Raw genomic sequence first — 18,422 nt, 5'->3', positions numbered from 1 at the left:
GACAAGATTTTGAATTTTGTTCAACTTTTTGTTTTCTTCAATAGGTACATATCTGTCGAAAAATACAGCAGTAACATAAAAATAGACTTCCTCCTTGTTAAAACGTATGAATGTAACTTAGTTTCTTATAGAAACTAACCATGGACTTTTGTATTTTACCACCATTTTTTTAAAGACTGTAAACAAGGTATGCAACATGCCTGATTCCTTAGACAGATACATAGATTGATGCATTTATCTGATTATGTACAGCACCTCCAGTTTGGAACCAATAAAGTAGATTAATAAGCACTAAGAGTATGAAGGTTACACCTCCAAGATTTTCAGTTACAGTGGTTGCATTTCATATGCAAAACAAATCAAACTACAGAAGCAATGGAGTGTTCTTATAAATGTATTAACAATATAATACAACAGTGTAAATGCCAGTGCTACAAAAGTGTTGGAAAAAACTTGGGTGCTTCGTCTTGGGACAACTGCATCCAAAAAAGACAGAAACTCCTGTTAAAATCAAGTCCATATCCACACAGAGTTCTCAATAAAAGCAATAGTCTTTATTTCATATCTTATATATATATATATATATATATATATATATATATATATATATATATATATATATATATATATATATATATATAATGTGTTTCCCAAACCCTATGTATTTCATCCAGATCCCTAAAAGGAAAGATAATTTAAAAAATAGTAATAAATAAAATGCTAACAATGTCTTCTATGATGCCTTTAAGCACAATCATGTATACTGTATAGAATTTTTTTTTTTTAATTCTATAAAAATGGCAAGAAGGTTCTTGGTTCAACCACACTGTTTGACATGTTCCTCAGGTCAGCCACTGAGTTTACAATTCTGTACCCTAGCTGAGATAAGGTAGTATTGCAGAGGTTCTGGACCGTCTGAACAATATGAAAAGACAAGTTTAATCTCCAGCTTTCAGCAGTTGCTTTAGAGTTTCTGGTGGTTGTAAATTTGTAATTTCCATCTGGAGCGTTGCTTCCATTGGTGTTGTGCAGTATCCACGTGAGAATCTTAGGATCCATGTCCAGGCCTATGAACTTGTAAATCTCTTTGGCTTTCTCCACAGGCTCTTTGGCTAAGTCCTCATAACGAACCAGCATGTACCTTCCTTTCAACCAGGTAGGCTTGCTAAACCCAGTCTCGGCTGAATCTGACAGATCTTTGCAGGTCCTGGTGATCTGGGAGAGATCCACGTAATGTGGTTTCCTGCCAGTGGCATTCCAGATTTTCCAGGCCCGGAACTGGTCCAGGAAGGCTATCATTCTTGAGGCTAGGATCCCTCGAGGATCACGGACCAAGTGCACAATTTTCAGGTTAAGCCTGGGGTCTTCTGAGAGGATCTTCAGGTCCTTGATTTCAGGGATCCTGACTGTTTTGATAGCCATGTGGCCTCTGTCCTGACATGCCCTGCCCGCCAACGTAAGATTGAGCGACCGGCACTTTTTAGAGCACCAGATCTCATCTGGCTCCTGTGTGTCAGGACTGTCCTCACAGACTGGAGGAGAACATAAGGCACTGCTGGATCCCCTCCTGAAAAATGAACCTGTAGCGTGGTCCCTGGGCTCTGGCTTGATGTAGTTCTCCAGGAAGTGAAAGTCACAATTGTACAAGTTGTGGAGCAGGTCTCTGCAGGCTCCCAGTAGGGCACGGCGGTCAAGGATTTTACGGAGCCTGGCACTTGAATTGGTGAATGCCTGCTGGACATGGTAGAGGGGCTCAAACAAATAAAATATATCTGGGTGTTGGTTAAAGAGCTGACCTGTGAAAGAGGAACCACTCCTGGTAGTAGCAAAAAGGATGATGTGCTTCCTGGCATGAGAGTGAAATGGCCCAGGCGATTCATGTCCTTCATCACAAGGGGACCTCCATTGGTACTCTGTAGTAATGAGGGTGGGGAGACATTAACATAATTAGAGGCTGACTGACTGAAAGATTTCTTGACTCGTCCAAAAATAAACTATAATCACAGCCATGTCTATAAAAGTAGAATAAGAAGTATCAATAAATTAACCCCTCTTAACTCCCCCAATTAATCTCTCTCTCTCTCTCTCTCGGAGGATTGTGGGATTGTGGGAGGAGCTTGCGGAGAGGCGGTAGCGTTTGAACGCTGGTGCGGTAGGAGAGTGTTTTCACTACTATATTTTTTGCAAATATCTATATTTAATTGTTAATTGTTTAGTTCGTTTATATATCTTTGTTTCGTTGCTTTGTTTGTACTTTACCGTTTATAGACTACTGCAACTCCCTCCTGGCTGGCCTCCCTGCGTCCGCCACCCGTCCGCTCCAGCTCATCCAGAACTCTGCTGCCCGCCTGGTGTTCTCTCTGCCTCGCTTCGCCCATGCTACTCCACTACTCCGCTCGCTCCACTGGCTCCCGATCACCGCTCGCATTCAGTTCAAGACTCTTGTACTAGCCTACAGATGCCTTGACCAGACTGCACCCAGCTACCTCCAGACCCTCATCTCTCCCTACACCCCCACTTGACCTCTCCGCTTCGCCTGCACTAGAAGACTAGCTCTACCTCCGCTACGCTCCCCTGCCTCCAGAGCCCGATCCTTCTCCACCCTTGCTCCGCAGTGGTGGAATGACCTTCCTACAGATGTCAGGACTGCCCAGTCCCTGACCACATTCCGGCGCCTCCTTAAGACTCACCTCTTCAAACAGCACCTGTAGAACTCCTCTGTTTGTATCCTGGGACACTATCACCCTTCATGTAAATGTGCTTTATTTTGCTCTTATCTGCCCCCTATTTTACTGCATTTAATCCTGAACTTCAGAATACTGTAATCTGCCAAGTGTTTAACCTGTAGTACTTTGTATTTAATCACATCCTGATGTAACTATCACTATTTAATCATATCCTGATGTAACTATCACTATTATCTGCTGTATTATTGAATTGTGGTTTGTCACACTTGTACTTTGCTTGAACAAAAGTTATTGTATTTCTTGCTCTTATTGTATTACTTGTATTGTAACACTTGAAATGTATTTGCTTACGATTGTAAGTCGCCCTGGATAAGGGCGTCTGCTAAGAAATAAATAATAATAATAATAGAGTAGTGTTTTGTGTGTGTGTGGGGGGGTCCCGTTATGGGATCTCACTCTGGAGGGTTGGGGGCTCGCAGCCGCCGACACTGGGTTAGCTGCTTGCCCGATGCCGGCGTGTCGGTGGAGGAGTGCCTGCTGGCAGTGGGAGAGGTGGTCGGGTGTGACAATATAGTGTCGGCATCCCAGATGAATAACAGGTTTGTTGTATTTTTAAAAGAGGTATCACTGGTCAATCAACTAGTGGAGGAAGGTTTTTCGGTCAAAGGGGATTTTATCCAAGTATCCCCCTTAGTAACCCCTGTTAGCAAGGTAATCATGTCTAATGTGCCGCCATTTTTAAAAAATGAGACCTTGGCAAATGAACTTGCCCGATATGGCAAACTGGTGTCCCCAATTAAAAATATACCATTAGGGTGCAAAAATACAAATGTTAAGCACGTCCTGTCTTTTCGGAGACAGGCGTTTTTGCTGCTGAATAACCCGGGGGAGGTGATTGATGTTGCTTGGAGCTTCAGTGTGGAAGGGACGGGCTGCGTTGTGTTTGTCAGCTCGGACACAATGCGGTGCTTTAACTGTGGGGAACAGGGACACCAGAGGAGGGCCTGCCCGAAAAAAAATAGAAATGAGGAAAGGCAGGAGCAGGGAACTGATGGCAGGGAGGAGGCTGGGGATGTTGGGGGTGAGCGGGAGGATGAGGCTGCTCCCCCATCGCAGCGCCAGCCGGAGTCTGCAGAGACCAGGGAGCCGCCGAACCGGATGAAGCCGCCCACACCACAGCCGAGGCTGAAGAGACTCAGCCACGGTCCGTAACAAAATGAAACTACTGAAAATGATGAGGGCTTTGTAATGATAGCTAAAAAAAAACAAAAAAAACAGAAAAACAAAGAAGCTGCAGGTCTGCCTAATAGCGTGTGGGGAACGGAGCAGAGCCCCGAGCCTGTGCTGGAGGGGAGCCTGCAGTCTCAGGCAGGGGGGTCTGTCCCTCCTGACATGGAGGGAGAGGGGAGCGGCACGGCTACAGGCTTACAACCTGGCGCGGTGCAGCGCTCTTCTCTCTCTGAACCCCAGCAAGCGGAGGCAGAGGCAGCGGTGACGGCTGTGGCTGTACTGGGAGGAGGAGGAGAGGAGAGCGGCGCTGTAGAGGTGGAGAGAGCCGCGGAGGAGCTGGCAGCCGTGGACGGCGGAGCAGACAGCGAGGACGGAGCAGAGGAAATGGAGGGGGAGCTCTCTGACTCCTCGCTTATCTCTGACATCCCCGATAGCCAACCCGTTAACAGGGGGAAAAAACTTTATACTCTAGATGAATTTAAACTGTTTATGGAAAGTACAAAAGGGAAAAGGGGGGTTGAAATTGAAAACTTCTTCCCCGATTTGAGATTATTCCTCCACTCAGCACACATCGTCACACGAAAGGCAACATTAGAAGAGTTTGACCAGAGAAAAAGGTACCGTCTTAAAAAATATGTACAAATAATTAAGAAAAAGATCGCTAATGATGCTAACCAATAATTTTATAATGGATACTTCTTTTAAAAATTTTTTTATTGTTGCTTGTTTTATTCTGTCAGTTTTATATTTTTTAGCCGCTATGGAAAAGTGCGTTTTTATTTCTTTTAACGTGAATGGCTGCAGACAGTCTTTTAAAAGAGCGCAGCTGTGTGAGTTTTTAGAGCAGAAGCGGGTGGGGGTCGCGCTGCTGCAGGAGACGCACTCAGACAGGGAGAATGAGGCGGCGTGGCTGGCAGAGTGGAGGGGGCCATGTGTGATGAGCCACGGCTCAAGCACCAGTGCAGGAGTGGCAATTTTATTTAAGCCCAGCCTTGGAGCAACAATTTTAGACATAGAAGAAATTGAAAAAGGGAGGTTACTAAAAGTAAGAGCAAGGTTGGGTGGTACTGTATTTGTTTTTATTAATATTTATGCACCAAATAAAGGAAGGGAACGCATTTTAATTTTTACTAAATTAAAGCAAGCTCTTTTAAATATTGATAATGATGATGTGGTGGTGGTGGGAGGAGATTTTAACTGCACTATTGATTTTACAATGGACAGAAATAATGAGGAACCCAATCCCCAATCCTCAAGTGAATTAGCTACAGTTTTTCAGTTCAGTGGCCTGGTTGATGTCTGGAGGTGTCTGCATCCTAATGCAAGACAGTACGCCTGGTCTCATTGTCGCTCACAACAAATATATAGAGCCAGGTTAGACCGCTTCTACACATCACACACACATTTGAATAAATTCATTAAAGCCAATATCATCCCCAGTAGCCTCTCTGACCACCACTGCCTGTTAGTTACAGTAATACTTACCACTGACTCTCACAGCACCTCCTACTGGCATTTTAATTTAAAGTTATTGCAGGACACACTTTTTGTAAAACAATTTAATGATTTTTGGAACATTTGGAAAAAAGAAAAAACAAATTATAAAAATATTAGGCAGTGGTGGGACATTGGCAAAACACAGATTAAAATCTTTTGCCAGTAGTACACACTCAATTCAACCGGGTCACTGAACGCAGCGGTGAGAGAGCTGGAGTTTAAAATTCTCCAGTTAGAGAGCAGCCTGGACACAGACCACCAGGAGCAGACCCTGCAAACGCTGAGGGAGCAGAAACACATGCTGGGCATGCTGCTGAAGGAAAGAGTGAAGGGGGCGCTGGTGTGCTCTCGCTTCATGGAGCTTAAAGACATGGACACCCCCTCCAGTTTCTTTTTTGGCTTGGAGAGGAGGAGAGCAGACAGCCGGAAGATGCATTGCGTCCGGACGCCTTGCGGCAGGGAGCTGTACAGCCGGGAGGAGATCAGCAGGGAGGCAGTAAAATTCTATACTGAACTATACAGCAAATAGCCTTGTGACCAGAAGGATACAGACCTGCTACTCCAGGATTTGCCCACCCTGAGCGAGGAAGAACAGCACCAATTAGATAAGCCACTAACATATCAGGAGCTGACCACTGCTGTTACACAGCTTTCAAATGGAAAAGCTCCTGGCATTGATGGACTGCCCACTGAATTTTTTAAAAGTTTCTGGACTGTGATTGGTGAGGACTTTTTGCAGGTGCTGGGAGAGAGCCTCCGAGATAAAGAACTGCCCCTCAGCTGCAGGAGGGCAGTAATCACACTACTGCCCAAGAAAGGAGACCTGTGCTTGCTAAAAAACTGGAGACCTGTTTCGCGTTTATGCTCCGATTTTAAAATAATTTCAAAATGTCTCGCCAATAGACTAAAAATGTGCATAGGAACTGTAATTCACATGGACCAAACTTACTGCATACCGGGACGTTCCATTTTTGATAATTTGTTTTTAATTCGAGACTTTTTATCAATGGCTAATACATGTGATTTGAATGTTGGGCTGGTTTCTTTAGATCAGGTGAAAGCGTTTGACAGGGTCAACCACACATACCTATTTAAATCCCTGGAAGCCTTCGGGTTTGGCCCTGTTTTTATTTCTTACATCCAGCTTTTATATTTGAATGTTTTTAGCATTTTAAAGATTAACAATGAGCTGAGTCAGCCCTTCCCAGTGTGCAGGGGTATTAGGCAGGGCTGCTCCCTGTCTGGAATGCTTTATTCACTGGCCTTAGAGCCCCTGCTGCACCTGCTGAGGGGCCGGCTGGTTGGCTGGGCAGTGCCCTCCTCACCCTCCCCTGTCGCAGTGAAGGTGTCCACTTATGCAGACGATGTGAACGTGTTTGTGTGCAGTGACGGAGACATCAAGGCACTACAGCAGAGCCTGCACACATTCCAGAGAGCCTCTACAGCAAGAGTTAACTGGGCAAAGTGTGACACCTTCCTGTCAGGCAGTTAGCATGATTGTACCCCCCCTGTCCTGCCCGAGGCACTGAGATGGGAAAGGACAGGTATAAAAGTGCTGGGAGTGTTTTTCGGAGTGGAGATATATATGCAGAAAAACTGGGAGGGCCTAGTGGACAGGGTGAGGGGGCGGCTGCAGTGATGGAGGGGACTGCTGGCTCAGCTGTCCTTTAGGGGAAGGGTCCTGGTGATCAATAATCTGGTGGCCTCCATGCTGTGGCACAGGCTGGTGTGTCTGGACCCTCCCCGGGGCATGGTGCAGGAGATTCAAAGAATACTGTTGGAGTTTTTCTGGAGCGGGAGACATTGGCTGAGGCCAGCAGTCCTGTATCTCCCCACTGATGAAGGGGGGCAGGGGCTGGTCAGCATTGCCAGCAGGGTGGCAGCCTTCAGACTGCAGGCGGTTCAGAGGCTCCTGTATGCTGGGGAGGAGGCTCATTGGAAGAGGCTGGCTTGTTTTTGCCCCAGCAGAGTAGGGGGGCTGGGGATAGATAAACACCTGTTTTTAATTGAGAGTACCAGACTAGCTAAAGTAGGTCTCTCTTCTTTTTACTTGAGTGTTTTAGATGCCTGGAGGGCAGTGAGGGTAAAAAGAGATGAGGGGTCCCTGACAGGCAGGGCCCTGTTGGAGGAGCCCTTATTTTTCAATCCACTCTTCCCTGTACTTTTTTTTCAGTCAATGACGCTCTGTGCCAGTTTTGTGAGGGCAGGAGTGACCAGGCTGAGACACCTGATCAACTTTGAGCTCTCCTGCTGGCTGACTGCTACACAGCTGGCTGGGCGGCTGGGCTGGCACTCTGAGAGACTGGCTGAGAAAATGGTCAGTAAACTAAGGAGTTCTCTTTCCCCCAAGTTCAGGGAGGCTTTGAGGGAGGAGATGTCCAGCGGCACAGGGCAGAGTCAAGACTTCATCTTTCCAGGGTTGCTAGTGTGTCCAGCAGTAGGTGAAGGAAAGGAGGATGTAGGTAACGAGGGAATGCTATTAAACCTAGACACAATTAAAGATCTAACTCTTCATACAGCAGAAAGTAAGAAGATGTACCAGATGTGTGTGAAGGCATCACATTCCCACCAGTTGAGGGGGTTGGTGGATTCAAGGTGGAGGGCATGTCTGGAGGTAAAGGAGGGGTGCAGGCCAGTATGGAGGGTTCTGTATAAACTGCCCCTTACCAAGAGAGCGGGGGACCTGCAGTGGAGGATCCTGCACTGTATTGTGTCCACCGGTAGGTTTCTCCACAGAGTTTATGCTAGCATTAGCGAGTGTGTCAGGCTAGACCACTCTTCCATCTTCTACAAGAGCTCATGCAGGGCCTAGGCGAGGAGTTCACGAAAGAGCTTTTTATCTTTGGGGTTCCCTACAGTTTTAAAAAGAAAAACAGGTGTGTTTTAATTAATTTTATAATGGGTCAGGCAAAATTGGCCATTTTAAAATCCAGAAAGAACAGTATCTCTGGGGCTGGGCTGACTGATGTTGTGGTGCAGTTCAGGGTGTTGGTGGTCAGCCGGATAAGAGTGGATTTTGAATTTTTTAAACTCAATAATAACCTGGAGGACTTCCAGGAGAGGTGGTGTGTGGGAGACGCCTTGTGTGCTGTGAGTGAGGAGGGGGAGCTCCAGATTTTGTTCTAGTTTTTAATTTTATTTTTATTGTTTTACAGTGTTTTTATTAATTTTGGCTTTAATCTGTTTTTAACAGAAAGAAAACACTGTTTTTTTCAATTGATTTTTTATGATCCTTTTTTGTTTAAAATCTATTTTTAAGGAGAACATGATGTATTTTAAGATTTTTAATATTGATAAGTCTTATTTTTGTTGTGTTTTACCTTTATTGATTTTTAATGGATTTTAAATTGAAATGTTTAATAAAGGATCTTAAAAGTCAAAAAGTCTCTCTCTCTCTCTCTCTCTCTCTCTCTCTCTCTCTCTCTCTCTCTCTCTCTCTCTCTCTCTCTCTCTCTCATTCTGAAATAATATCTCAGATAACACATCTTAAAGGGTACATCAGCACTACATGAAAGGTAAAACATAAACTATCCCACCTTGCTGTTCTGAATGTATTTGGTCATTGTATAATAATCTGTATGCGCACCAACATCTGCATAATGCTACACTGCTATGTCCAAAGCATCGCTTCTCAGCCAAAAAACATGACTTGTACCCTCACATGTACTCTGAAATGTACTGGTGCATGCCCAATGATTCATTTATAAGTATTACCTCTGTGTGGAAACACACTAGTCTGGTCAAACATGGTCCATCTAATTTTCCATAAGGAAGGAACTTGTACATGCTTTCATTTTGTGTAGTAGACATCTTTCACACTGTACATGTTTCCTTTGCATGTTGTACTTTGATGTATTATTATGATTAATGTTGCATTCAATAAAAAAAAAAAAAAACTAAAATAATAACTAAAAAAACGTCTGTGCTGTGTAAGTGGTTGCGGGGAAAAGAAAACCCAAGACAGAGTTGTTCTCATTTCCAAAAAATGAAGGGACCTACCCACAATTATAGCAGCACTGTGTTATTTCAACATACGTCCCCAAAGTCTTAGATATAGCTCCAGCTGATTCGGAGCGTTTTCAGAATTGACACATATCAAATAAACTAGCAAATGAGATTGGGAAACAATGTATTTCCTTTCGGAATGAGGTCTTTGAGGATGATCCGACTTAAAAAAATAAATATTGCATTTTTTTATCCTTCATATTTGGTTTTTATTTGTATTTCCTGACACAACACATGCACAGTCATCTACACACCCTTATTATATATATATATTGTAATATATATTATAATAAGCGGAATTGGGCTTGTATTTGTAAAACGTTGCTTTAATTTTTTGAGAGTCGCGGGTTGCGTGATTGACTGGTGTCAATGTATACAGTGCCTTGCGAAAGTATTCGGCCCCCTTGAACTTTGCGACCTTTTGCCACATTTCAGGCTTCAAACATAAAGATATGAAACTGTAATTTTTTGTGAAGAATCAACAACAAGTGGGACACAATCATGAAGTGGAACGAAATTTATTGGATATTTCAAACTTTTTTAACAAATAAAAAACTGAAAAATTGGGCGTGCAAAATTATTCAGCCCCCTTAAGTTAATACTTTGTAGCGCCACCTTTTGCTGCGATTACAGCTGTAAGTCGCTTGGGGTATGTCTCTATCAGTTTTGCACATCGAGAGACTGAAATTTTTGCCCATTCCTCCTTGCAAAACAGCTCGAGCTCAGTGAGGTTGGATGGAGAGCATTTGTGAACAGCAGTTTTCAGTTCTTTCCACAGATTCTCGATTGGATTCAGGTCTGGACTTTGACTTGGCCATTCTAACACCTGGATATGTTTATTTGTGAACCATTCCATTGTAGATTTTGCTTTATGTTTTGGATCATTGTCTTGTTGGAAGACAAATCTCCGTCCCAGTCTCAGGTCTTTTGCAGACTCCATCAGGTTTTCTTCCAGAATGGTCCTGTATTTGGCTCCATCCATCTTCCCATCAATTTTAACCATCTTCCCTGTCCCTGCTGAAGAAAAGCAGGCCCAAACCATGATGCTGCCACCACCATGTTTGACAGTGGGGATGGTGTGTTCAGGGTGATGAGCTGTGTTGCTTTTACGCCAAACATAACGTTTTGCATTGTTGCCAAAAAGTTCGATTTTGGTTTCATCTGACCAGAGCACCTTCTTCCACATGTTTGGTGTGTCTCCCAGGTGGCTTGTGGCAAACTGTAAACGACACTTTTTATGGATATCTTTAAGAAATGGCTTTCTTCTTGCCACTCTTCCATAAAGGCCAGATTTGTGCAGTATACAACTGATTGTTGTCCTATGGACAGAGTCTCCCACCTCAGCTGTAGATCTCTGCAGTTCATCCAGAGTGATCATGGGCCTCTTGGCTGCATCTCTGATCAGTCTTCTCCTTGTATGAGCTGAAAGTTTAGAGGGACGGCCAGGTCTTGGTAGATTTGCAGTGGTCTGATACTCCTTCCATTTCAATATTATCGCTTGCACAGTGCTCCTTGGGATGTTTAAAGCTTGGGAAATCTTTTTGTATCCAAATCCGGCTTTAAACTTCTCCACAACAGTATCTCGGACCTGCCTGGTGTGTTCCTTGTTCTTCATGATGCTCTCTGCGCTTTAAACGGACCTCTGAGACTATCACAGTGCAGGTGCATTTATACGGAGACTTGATTACACACAGGTGGATTCTATTTATCATCATTAGTCATTTAGGTCAACATTGGATCATTCAGAGATCCTCACTGAACTTCTGGAGAGAGTTTGCTGCACTGAAAGTAAAGGGGCTGAATAATTTTGCACGCCCAATTTTTCAGTTTTTTATTTGTTAAAAAAGTTTGAAATATCCAATAAATTTCGTTCCACTTCATGATTGTGTCCCACTTGTTGTTGATTCTTCACAAAAAATTACAGTTTAATATCTTTATGTTTGAAGCCTGAAATGTGGCAAAAGGTCGCAAAGTTCAAGGGGGCCGAATACTTTCGCAAGGCACTGTATGCACGCCTGTAGCAGGGAAGCAGGAGAGAGCCCTGCACACTATTAGAGGGGGCAGGGCAAAGCTCTGCTTGTCTATATGTTTTGTATTATTATTATGTATATAAATTATTTTTATTATTGTTGATTTAAATGTATTTTGTGTTTAATATTGTTATGATTTATTTATTTATAAATAGGGAGAGGAACATAGAGTGACTGTACACAGGGAACGTCAGAAATAATGCCAGACAATATTTCAACATCAGATTGTTCAGAAACTCGTAGGGAGATGGAATTTGTGGCCGAATTAGACTTTCCCACTCAATGGTGTGTAGATAATTGTGCATGTATTGTGTCAGGAAATTCAAATGAAAACCAAATAGGTCGGATCATCCTCAAAGACCTCATTCCGAAAGGAAACATATCGTTTCCAAATCTCATTTGCTAGTTTATTTGATACGTGTCCATTCTGCAAATATTCAGAATCATCTGGAGCTATATCTAATATCTAATAACACAGTGCTGCTATAATTGTCGGCAGGTCCTTTCATTAGTTGGAAATGAGAACAACTCCATCTTGGGTTTTCTTTTCCCCGCAACCACTTACACAGCACAGACGTTTATTATTTTTTTTTTATTGAATGCAACATTAATCATAATAAAATACAACATGCGAAGAAAACTTGTATAATGTGAAAGATGTCTACTACACAAAACGAAAGCATGTACAAGTTCCTTCCTTATGGAAAATTAGACGGACCATGTTTGTCACACAGACTAGTGTGTTTCCACACAGAGGTAATATAGCTAATACAATGCTTCATTGGGTATGCACTGGTACGTTTCAGAGTACATGTGAGGGTACATGCGGAAGTCATGTTTTCTGGCTCAGAAGAGGTGACGAGAATAGTGATTTTGGACATAGCAGTGTGGCATTATGCAGATGTTTGGGCGCATACAGATTATTATACAATGACCAAATACATTTGGAACAGCAAGGTGGGATAGTTTATGTTTTATCTTTCAGGTAGTGCTGATGTACCCTTTAAGCTGCAATACTGTGATCAGAAAGTTACTTGTGGCCTTAAACCTCACAGATACAAGTGCCTAGGGAAGGCCATTCAAAGCTTTTGCTACAAAGGGCATGCCTACACTGCCAAAACCAGTAATGCATCATCTCTATGAAGCCCTCTGAAGCCCAGTCAACATCCAAGATAATAATTATGAGGGCAAAAATAGAACATTGTAAAAAGATAGTAATGTAAGACAAAATCATCTGAGGCTCAGAGGGAAAACCTGGGCAGAAAAAACACTTTTATGTAGGAACCCATTGTGCGATTTACCCGTGGCACGACTTCACGTAGATTATGCCAAACAGAAGTAAGGCAGACATGGCTGTCACGTGTTCATAATATTAAATGCCAAGCTTTTCTTTTTTACCATATTGCTCCTGTAAGTCTTAAATTCCACCACTTTACTATATTACCTGTTTATGATATTGGCAACCTGAATTTATGATTGTTTAATATTACTGTATTATCTAAACTGTTCAGATAAAACTTGCCTTGCCTTATGAGTCATGATCATCCTAAAACCAAATTTTCAACAACCAGTATTCCAGGACACAAATATTTATAAATACATTAGACCAATATCTTCTCTAGTTCACTTTCCATTAACCTCACAGTACATATCTTTCCTATCCTCAGGGCCACCAAACCACTGACCTTTATGGGCCTTATAATGTTATGTTTTCTGCTGGATTTTCTGTATTTTTTGCAGCATTTTGGTTAATATATGAAAAAGTACTATTGAGGACACATTGTATTGTTGCCCTGGTTTGTTTATTTATCATTGCTCTAATGTGAAAGAGATTATGCCATTGAATGGAATATCTAGTGAGTTGAAATGTCATTTAATACAATTCAGTAGGTTTACTAAATCAAGCCTGGCTTCTGAGATAACAAGAGTTACTGAACTGCAAGGTCGGATTTAAAAGCTGTCTGTGGTGCTATTAAGTTGCATTAGAGAACCAGTTATGGAATTTCAAGGAGCTGTCTTTATAAACCAACAGTGTGCCAAGGCTAGTGAAGTCAGCACTTTGCTTATCCTGCTGATAAAGGCTAATGCTGTCAAATGTTTTTTTCCAACATACGTACATTTCTCTCATTCAGTGTGAGATTTTCATTTACCTTTTGAATACTTTTTGGTCCAATAAACACACATACAATACAAACTGGACGTGTCAACTGAATCTAATGCTGTTTACCCACGGCAGTTCCTCCCTCCATGTTTTACAAAACAACAACCCAGAAAGACTTCAGTTTCATAGATAAAATACAATATTGCTTTTGAAAAACTGTTGAAGTGCACCACTGTAAAACTGTAAGGATTATGGAAGCAACTATAATAATAATAAACTAATTATAATTAGTTAAGCCATGTTATTAATGATATTTGACAACAGTGAGTAAATTCAATCAAACTGCTTCTTTGGGCTTACATTATTCAAAGATTAGCATTCAAAGAGTATTAGTAAGTAATACAGAAATACACAGTTATTGCAATTATTCCTCTAGGCGTGGTATAATGGTCATCTAGCTTACAGTTACAGTGTAGGTGTGAGATATCTACCTGAACAGGAGACCATTATTTCAGGTACAGGAATGAAAGATGTCATTGTCTCCTGAATAGCCCAGCTAACAGATATTATGCCAAGTCAACCAATGTACTTCAGCCTTTGCTCTGCTAATTCTGCCATATACACAATCTCTTGTTCTGTTCACCCTGCCACTTATACAATCTTGATAAGACCAGTTTTAGTAAGACCAATGACTTGTTATTGAAAACCTGCATAACCCTTAGTTTAAACATATAATGAACCCTTCAAAACCATAGTAAAGTGTAGTAATTGAGTATTGGGTAAAACAAAATTTCAGATTAATTTGACCTACAGTTCCTTAGTAGGATTCACATTACCAGATCCATTACAGCTGCCACTATAACACAATCACAGGATTCTTTTTAAACCCTCATACCAAACCCATATAAGACATGCTTTCAGAATGTCAATTCTTACTATTGCTTTTGCAATTGACATGTTTTCTACATGGTCTAAAACAATACATGCAAATAAAAAGAAAGCATGGCATGGCTGTGAAATGATTCACGATAGATGCCCTCCACGGAAGATTCTATTTCTTTTTAGTTGAATTTGAGTTTTTATTGGCCAAGCATACTTAATCAATGTATGTATTGACTGCTAATAACTCAAACTTACGTTTACATAGAAAACTACATCTTCCAATTGCTAGTCAGACATCAGATCTGACCTGCTTTAATAGCTGGCCTTTAGTAGACAGAGGGAAGGTGCTTACATTTCCTGCCAAAATTAATATATATATATATAATTTAAAAACGCAAAGTCAGTGCCCATAGTGGCCATGTGTAATGACAGGTGTTTCCATCTAATTGTGTTCCCCAAACTCTGTATGCCTGGTTGGGTTAAAAAGCTAAGCTTGTGTTAGTTACCCTCTTGTAACACAGTGTAAATGTAAATACATGAAATGAAAACAGCTATTGTTACTTTACACATCGCCCTTACCTTTAGGCTCCCTATGCTGGCAGTGATCTCCACCTTGACATGGAGAGCTAAAAGGATCTCTTAAAGACCGGATTGCGGTATACTGGATCCCAAGGGATGCACACACTAAGAGCACCACTGTTTTCCAAGAGCACTCCATCCTGTAAGCCTCATGGATCCGCCAGAGTATCTACATTCTTCACTCTGTCTGAAAACAAAAATAAGGGAGAGATGTGAAGCATGCCTTGTGTATGAACTGTACATGATAGAACTAGATGCCTGGCTGTGCCGGCAAGAAGATATAAGATCAGGTAGTGCATTGCTGTAAAGCTCTTGTGGGCAGTAAAATAAATTTTAATCATTCTTTAATCTTTAGCTTCTATATGCTGCTACTCGTTTTCATTGTCATGGGTTCCAAAGGACTGAAAACAGCCAGGAATAGTTCCAGATCCAATATTGTAATATTAGACTGCAATATGTGCTGCGGTTGTGGATTCAATGAGAAACTTGCAAAATATTAAATGTTACATAATATTTATATCAAGTGTACCATTTTTTTTATTATTATTTAATACATATTTTTCTAAAAAAAAAAAAAAAAATCAGTCTGCATCAGTCTAGTAAAACCCAGTATATCTTTTTTCAAATAGAAGGTCCTGGGATTAACTTGAAAGCAGCATCTGAATCAAAATTCAGCTTTTAATAAACAACCATTCTTTTTTAAAAATTACTGCAATAGGCTACAATATGTAATGCCACACATGTGGGCAGCTTTTCTGTTGTTTCTTATTCGTTTCATTTATTATATATTTATTAATTACAGTACTTACACATGGTATAAGTAGGTCAAAATATTATTAAAAATACTGCAGCAATGGAACTCAGAACCCGTGTGCTTATTCTCTTTCTTTCTTTTAAAGAAATACATATTTTAAAGAAATACAGTTGGCAATAGGATATTCAATGCCATTGCATCAAATGCAGCATTGTGAAGTTGCTTTCACTAAAATTCCAATTTTGAAGCATGACATTTCAACTCACACCGTTAATGGTCGACTAAAGTCTGACAATATGTCAGCTAAATTGATATATTAACTGTTAATCTATTTATTTTATTATTTTACCATACAATATACTATAAATATTAAATGTACAATATAGTGTACAATTAATTTGACGTTATTCTCTTTTAGTTCAGGTGGGGGGGGGGTTGAAGGGGCGGGGTTGAAGGGGGGGGGGGGCGGGGGTTGAAGGGGCGTGTTCTTTCATAATTTGTAAATTTTTAGTAATATGATAATCCGAAACTTGTCGGCCTGGTGCATTTCATATGTACATGTACATGTTGACAATGACATAATAACTGTATTCTAGAATTACTATAAAATGTGTTAAACATGTCATATTGCTGATGCACGATTATGTTTGAGCTTTTCATAATGTACATTTGTTCATCAATACTTAAACATTTTACAACTAGCATTAAATGCGGTATTACTGTAAAGCACACAACTACTTACATGATTAAAACCCAAAAGTTTAACAGAGAAAATCTGCACGGTACTTTTGGAGTGTATCTACCATGTTTAACAATGGCTTTTTGTGTGTGACTTACCTTGATGACATTTGATTTTATCCATGACATCGGTCAGATGTTGTGCTTTTAAAAAATACAATGTGAAATAGTAGTAGTAGTAATAATAATAATAATAATAATAATAATAATAATAATAATAATAATAATAATAAAACGTTTTTGTTCTATTCACATAAAGCCTACTCTAAATTATTATTCCAAAGGATGCGCATAGCTTGCTTTGTAAAACTTCAACTTCTTCTTCTTCTTCTTCTTCTTCTTCTTCTTCTTCTTCTTCTTCTTCTTCTTCTTCTTCTTCTTCCTCCTCTTCTTGTACAATTTACATTCCACAGCCAACATGAAACACACCTTATTATCCTGCGTTGTGTTTTATTTGTATTCTTGTGATTTGCAATCTACAAATTATCAAACAAACCACAACACAAAATTCATAGCGACGCTTCTGCTTCCATGGACATATTTTCAGCATGACAACATTAACATCTCTAATTATCCAATCCTGTGGGAATAGAATAGGCTACACTATTAGGAAAAAGCCTTAGCCTAATCGTAAGGTGTTCATGGGGGCAGAATGCTAGATAGAAGTCAGTGAAGAATCTCATCCATGTTTTTGTTTTGTTTTTTCACAAGAAACATTTAGATTTTTGTGGTTAAAATGCAAAAACTATGCAAAATAAAACATTAACTTTACTTGTACCTAAAATATAGTGGTATACGTTAGTATGCTATGATTTATCATATTTGCCTTGTGTGGGTTTATTGTATTCTCAATGCATTTAAACGCACATCTTTCTAATATAAGAAATGGTAGCCTATAAATAATGCTGAATAAAATGCAAGGTTTACATTTTGAAGAAAACTGCAGAATACACAATGAATTAAGAAAAAAAAAGTTTTACGGTTATGTTTCTTCATGGAAGGATCTTTTTGCCAGTATGTACAGTAGACTGCTGCCTGTCATATGTTATGATTACATTCTTGTAAATAGCCTAACATTCATGCACAGAATAAGCAAAACTAAATTTTGGACGACTTACCTTACTGGCTGTGTCTGTGTCTGAGTGTCATCCAAGATGTATAACATCTGCCTGAAAAAAAATCCCCTCTTTCTGTTTCGGCAATCTGTTGTTTAAATACTGCTCCGCATCGTAGACTGTCAAAAATCTCCAATAGCAAGGAAGAACTAACAGTCCAATAGGGACAAGAGACAGACTCGAGTGCCTTATAATAAACCAGCAGTCAGGTACAGTAATCATTGGCAGAAGTACAGCGAGAAGGTGCGTTCTCAAGCTCACTGATCCAGTTTCTGATATGATGCATCACCGCTCTTTTGTAAGTAGGTTTGCAATATTGGCCCGTTTAAAACTGCATCACTTTGTCAAAAAAAAAAATTAAAAAAAAATAACAATCCACGTTTCGAAAGTTGTGAAGGCTTTTTGTTTGTTTGTTTGTTTTTCATATTTTAAATTGTAACTGTTTAGGAATTATAATTATTAGTCCAATAATGTAGTCCTATTCCAGAAGAGGAACGGACCTGTTGCAGAACACAAGGCTTATTAATAGTTTGCATTACATGCTTCAACAGCTCATATGATAACCTTGCTTCAGCCTAATTTTTCAATACTGACAAAACATATGTACAGTACAGTAACAAGGGAAGCAAATTGCCTAATTTCAATATTTATTGTTTCAAATTCAACTCAACAGCTCTTTATCAGATTGAATATTTAAATCTGTTACCCAATTATGTCCCACAGGAATACTATGCAAATACAAACACCTGGTGTGGAATACATATTATAGTCCATGTTACTCGATGCATGTTTAAACACTCAGTT

At 40.5% G+C, this 18,422-nt stretch overlaps 1 protein-coding gene across 1 annotated transcript; it reads right to left on the bottom strand.

Moving 5' to 3' along the window:
* Positions 1-655: 655 nt before the first annotated feature.
* Positions 656-17,734, bottom strand: LOC117419372 (carbohydrate sulfotransferase 1-like). Its single transcript, XM_034032071.2, has 3 exons — positions 17,622-17,734; positions 15,012-15,198; positions 656-1,913 (listed from the first exon to the last, which is right to left on the bottom strand). Exons 2-3 carry the CDS (start codon positions 15,148-15,150, stop codon positions 790-792), a joined length of 1,263 nt encoding a protein of 420 aa, XP_033887962.1. The 5' UTR covers positions 15,151-15,198; positions 17,622-17,734; the 3' UTR covers positions 656-789.
* Between the last annotated feature and the right edge of the window lie 688 nt (positions 17,735-18,422).

Source organism: Acipenser ruthenus, chromosome 14, assembly GCF_902713425.1.
Source record: "Acipenser ruthenus chromosome 14, fAciRut3.2 maternal haplotype, whole genome shotgun sequence".
In the NCBI taxonomy this organism is placed as follows: domain Eukaryota; kingdom Metazoa; phylum Chordata; class Actinopteri; order Acipenseriformes; family Acipenseridae; genus Acipenser; species Acipenser ruthenus.
The sequence above is the reverse complement of the archived record's forward strand: the minus strand, read 5'-3'. Positions and strand labels throughout refer to the sequence as shown.

Excerpts from the sequence above, each read along its gene's own strand:
- LOC117419372 (XM_034032071.2), bottom strand. The coding sequence starts at position 15,150 with ATGGAGTGCTCTTGGAAAACAGTGGTGCTCTTAGTGTGTGCATCCCTT. Across the intron at positions 1,914-15,011 it reads CCAGCATAGGGAGCCTAAAG|AGTACCAATGGAGGTCCCCT; the intron begins GTAAGGGCGATG and ends TCATTACTACAG.